The sequence below is a fragment of the Pterocles gutturalis genome, unplaced genomic scaffold (genome assembly GCF_000699245.1).
Source record: "Pterocles gutturalis isolate BGI_N339 unplaced genomic scaffold, ASM69924v1 scaffold27815, whole genome shotgun sequence".
NCBI lineage: Eukaryota > Metazoa > Chordata > Aves > Pterocliformes > Pteroclidae > Pterocles > Pterocles gutturalis.
In genome coordinates this window covers 1-4,155 of record NW_010144150.1, presented here as the reverse complement: position 1 = coordinate 4,155, position 4,155 = coordinate 1, and the positions used below count along the sequence as shown (strand labels likewise).

Genomic DNA, 4,155 nt, shown 5'->3' with positions numbered 1-4,155 from the left:
AGGAGATGAGATTGGCACCAGCCACAGGAGGAAACCCAAACGCATCTGTCCTGGTTTCAAACTGCAGCAGCATCACACCCTGCTCCTACCCGGGGTCATCGCAGCCCCGCAAACCTGCCCGTGCTACACCAGGTCAGGGGCGGGATGCGAATCACAGCTCATCGCCAGGCCACAGTGCGAGCTGCCGGCTCGTGCTCCCGTCCCTGCTCTCTGCTCCCCGGGACAAGCCACACGTCCCACCCTGAGCAGTGTCACCAGAGCTCAGATCCGGCCGCGACTCCCGCCAGCCCTTCCCAAGCGCTGCCTGGAAGCCATTTGCTGCCCACAGCGGCTCCTCGGAGCTGCCCCATGCTGCGGGTGCCATTCCTCATGGTCGGCTTTGTGCAAACTTGGCTGGAGCCTCTGGACACCGCTGCCATCATACGAGTCATTAACAATCGTGCTAATGAGTTCCATTACGCCAGGCCAGCTGCCCAAAGTGCCGCGGGACAGCCGGGCCCCACGAGCACATGCCTGGGAGGCCGGGTCTCCAGCCCCGGTGCTGGCAGGTGTCAGCGCACAGATCTGCTTCCATCTACAATCTTGTAATTTAGAGAGAAACTTCTGACGAAGGGCTGAAGGCAGCAAGAGAAACAGGGTCTCCTCCCCATCTGAACCCCCTCTCCTCGTACTATCAGGTTTCCTTCCAGCCACCCAGCCTCCAGGGCTCTCCTTCCAGCCGGGCGGGATGTTTTTAGCTGGCCTTTTTCTAGACAAACCCACGGAGAACCAAGTCTTGCAAGAGGGGAAAAAATGCGATCCCCACAGGAGAGTGGTTGCAAAGAGGACTCTCCTGGGCTGCAGGATGCTCTGCAATGACTCCAAGAGCTGGTTTTTGTCTGACTATGTGCTTTTAACTGGAATGGAAGATGACAGGTTCTCCTTGCCTGACCAAACCAAAGACTGAGAGATGTATCTGTGAGGATCAGTCCCCCAGCCAGCCCTCCTTCCAGCCAGGCTTTCTCTCGAGTGCCTCAGACAGCCAGGAGGCTCACAACCAGGACTCCAGAATCTGTGGACTCAGCTTTAAGCCTCCCCTTCTCCAGACTGCCGGGCTGTAGATGCAGCAGCTGGTAACATTTTAAATTAGAGGCTTACATTCACTTAACGACGCATTCAGCTTTGATTTACTGAAGGAATTACAGCATGTTAAATGAATACAAGCTGATTATTAAACAGACGCCGACTGCAACCTATCATCTGTGCAAGAGACGGGATCTTATTACGATATTAGAACCATATTGAGGTTTAGCAACTGTCAATTGGTCCCTTGCAATTTGCACTGAACAACTGTCCCATCGCCGTCCACACTCAGAGCCGCTTCGCTGGCTGCCTGAGCCCGGCGGGCTCCAGCTGCTCCAGAGCAGGTCCCCAGCCCCCCCCGCACCCCAACAGCAGAGCAGGGGCTACTCCCCAGGCACGCAAAGCACGACGTCTGCCAGCTGTACTCACCCAAAAGGGTCCAGGTCTTCCCCACCAACAGCGAAGGGGTTCACGGGGGAAGGCCTGAAACAACACACAGCAAAATGTTCCGCGGAGGGGACAGCGGCTGCGTGGAGCGAGCAGGGGCGAGCAGGGGTGAGCAGGGGCAAGCGTGCAGGCAGGGCAGCGGCTGCCGGTGCTGTGCTCATGGGTGCTCTCCCTCCGCAAGTGCTGCAGCACCCAAAGGGCTCTGGGACCTGCGGGACCCTGCACAAGCCACCCCATGCCCAGGACAAGCGCTCCCCGCCCCAGGGTGCCACTTGGTGGGGACACTGGTGTTGCAGGAAGCTTGCTGAGATGAAGGGGGCCCTGCTGTTCCCACTGCTCTGGGCTGGAGCTGTCTGTGGATGCCGCGGTTTCCATGCCAGTGGCTCCCTGAGTGGTGCTGGGCTAGGCCAGGCTCTCCAGTGTGTCCCAGCCAGAGACACAATGACAGTCCCACTTCCAGGAGCGCGAGGACAGCGGGGCGGTGAGCCTGCAGCCAGCTGTCACATGTCCTTGCCAATAATACATGCCAATAAAGTGGTTTCAGAGTCGTGCCCAGCTCCAGCCTGTCTGCCCAGGCCTCCCCAAGGAGCACCTCGCACCCTGAGCGCCAGCAGACAGCAGCGGGGTCAGAGAAGCAGGGTGTGGACCAGAGGGGTATTCTGGAGCCCTGTCCCGTCTAACGGGGCACCACCACCACTGCTCTTTACTCACCAGGTTGGTGGTCTCGTGCCTGCTGGCTGACAGGGAGGGATCCTGAGCGGGTCATAATCCCGGTGTAAGTCAGGATCCTCCTTCTCAGGCTCCTTTTTGGGCTTTTCTGCAGGGGCTCCAAGTGGAGCGATGATGCCCGAAGCAATCCTTGTCCTCAGCTCCTCGGTGTTCTTGTACACCCTGCAGGGAGAAGAGGCAAGGGGAGGGCTGGGGATGCCACAGAGAGGCTGCGACAGGGGTGGTGAGGGGACAGACAACCCAAAGCATCCCTGGCACAAAACGTGTCCCCAGCTGGCAGCACAGAGGGGACGGGAAGGGGTAACAGCACAGAGCAGCACCAAAGCCCTCACCCCATTTCAGACAGCAGAGGTGCCATCCAGCCCAGGGGACTCCCTTGTGCTGGGGCCACAACTTGACCAGTTTGCACTGGAGGAAACCACAGCATGTGGCACTGGCCTTTAGCAAGGCCACAGGGTGTCTGGGACACGGCTGAAGCTGTAGCACCCCTGGGCAGTGCCCAGGCAGCACAGACAGGCAGGCAGTGCTCTGAAAATAAAGCTGCTGGGCTGGTCTGGCCTGTTCCCAGGTGGGGTGGCTGTCCCCCAGGCTCCGACCCACGGTCCCACTATCCCCCAAATTTCTCCTGCCTGCCAGCAGTAGAGGGAGGCCGGGCACAGAGCTCTGCCTGCATTTCAGGGCTGGCTGGCCTGTCTCCAGGGTTGGTACCGGGGAGGAAAGTCCTCCAGGCTCCTCCTAACCTGGGCTCTGCCCCCCTCCCCATGCTGGTGGGACATTTTCTCCTGCAGAAAATACCAGGGAACTGAGATTACTTGTGGAAATCGTCCAGGTGCTTTGCGTTGATGTAGTCGGCCACTGCCAAGGTCACATCTGCCACCTTCTGAGAACCACGATCCTGACAAAACACAGGTCAGGCAGGGAGTCAGCAGCCTGGCAGCGCTGGGCATGAGGGAAGGAGCAGGTACAACCACAGCCGGTGGCTTGGGACACAAGGAACGGGCTCACTGGCTTCCTGCCACGTCCCTGTGCTGTGCCCGAATCCCCAGGAGCAAACTCCAATGCACAGGGAGGCCCTCCCTGCTCCCTCCCCCAGCTGCAAAGGGTGAAAGACTGAGCAAAACCACCCTGGGCAGCTGCTTGGGGGGGACAGGAAAAGAGACCCACAGACAAGTTCTGAGCTGAGAAGGGGACACAAGAGGGGCAACTCCTGGGCCACAGTGTGCAAGGCAAATGCAGCTGGTGTTTGACCAGCTTCACACCAGGTCACATCTGCTGCACAGGCAGGTCTGCAGCCCCTAACACCCCCTGGGTCTGCCCCTTCCTGAAGGACAAACACCGCTGCAAGGTAGAAAAAGTAACAGCAAAAAATTAAGAAATGGGTCCTGCTGTTCTTTGCACATTTTGGGTGGCAGCAGCTGCTGCCCCCGAAGGACCCCAATCCCCTCAGGGACCAGCCTGGGTGCTCACCATGACATTGAGGATCATGCTGTCTTCCACCATGACGGCCTTCAGCAGCAGCTCACGGGCATCGTCCGTAGACTTGTAGCGCAGTGTGTACACCTCCTTGTTAGCTTCCCAGCCGGCGGGCAGCAGCTCCGACTTCCTTTCATCAGGATGTGGCTGCAACAGAACAGACGTGGCTGCTGAGACCCTGCCCACGAGCCCAGCGTGCTGCAGGGCTGGGGAGGAACTGTTTGGGCTGCACAGAGAGATCCAGGAGGGGATCTTGGTCTCTGGGATGGGATCTGTCAGTGCCTTCCAGGTTATAACTGCAGAAGCGGGGGGATGCTGGGGGGGTTTCTCTGCCAGGACAGCACCGTGAACGCCCACTGCTGCCCAGCACCGCACCAGGTACCCTCCCAACGCCCCCCAGCACCTCACCAAATCCCCAACCCACCAGACCCCTTCCCCCTTAGC

At 59.3% G+C, this 4,155-nt stretch overlaps 1 protein-coding gene across 1 annotated transcript in view; it reads right to left on the bottom strand.

Annotated features, from left to right (window-relative positions):
• PSMF1 (proteasome (prosome, macropain) inhibitor subunit 1 (PI31)) overlaps nt 1-3,858 on the bottom strand; it is a gene marked incomplete at its 5' end in the record, with an annotated part of 4,226 nt that extends 368 nt beyond the window's left edge. Inside the window, 5 exons of the mRNA XM_010085021.1 lie at nt 460-574; nt 1,492-1,545; nt 2,221-2,400; nt 3,051-3,133; nt 3,706-3,858. Of these exons, the coding sequence (XP_010083323.1) occupies nt 460-574; nt 1,492-1,545; nt 2,221-2,400; nt 3,051-3,133; nt 3,706-3,858 (585 nt within the window). The remainder of the gene's footprint in view (nt 1-459; nt 575-1,491; nt 1,546-2,220; nt 2,401-3,050; nt 3,134-3,705) is intronic.
• Between the last annotated feature and the right edge of the window lie 297 nt (nt 3,859-4,155).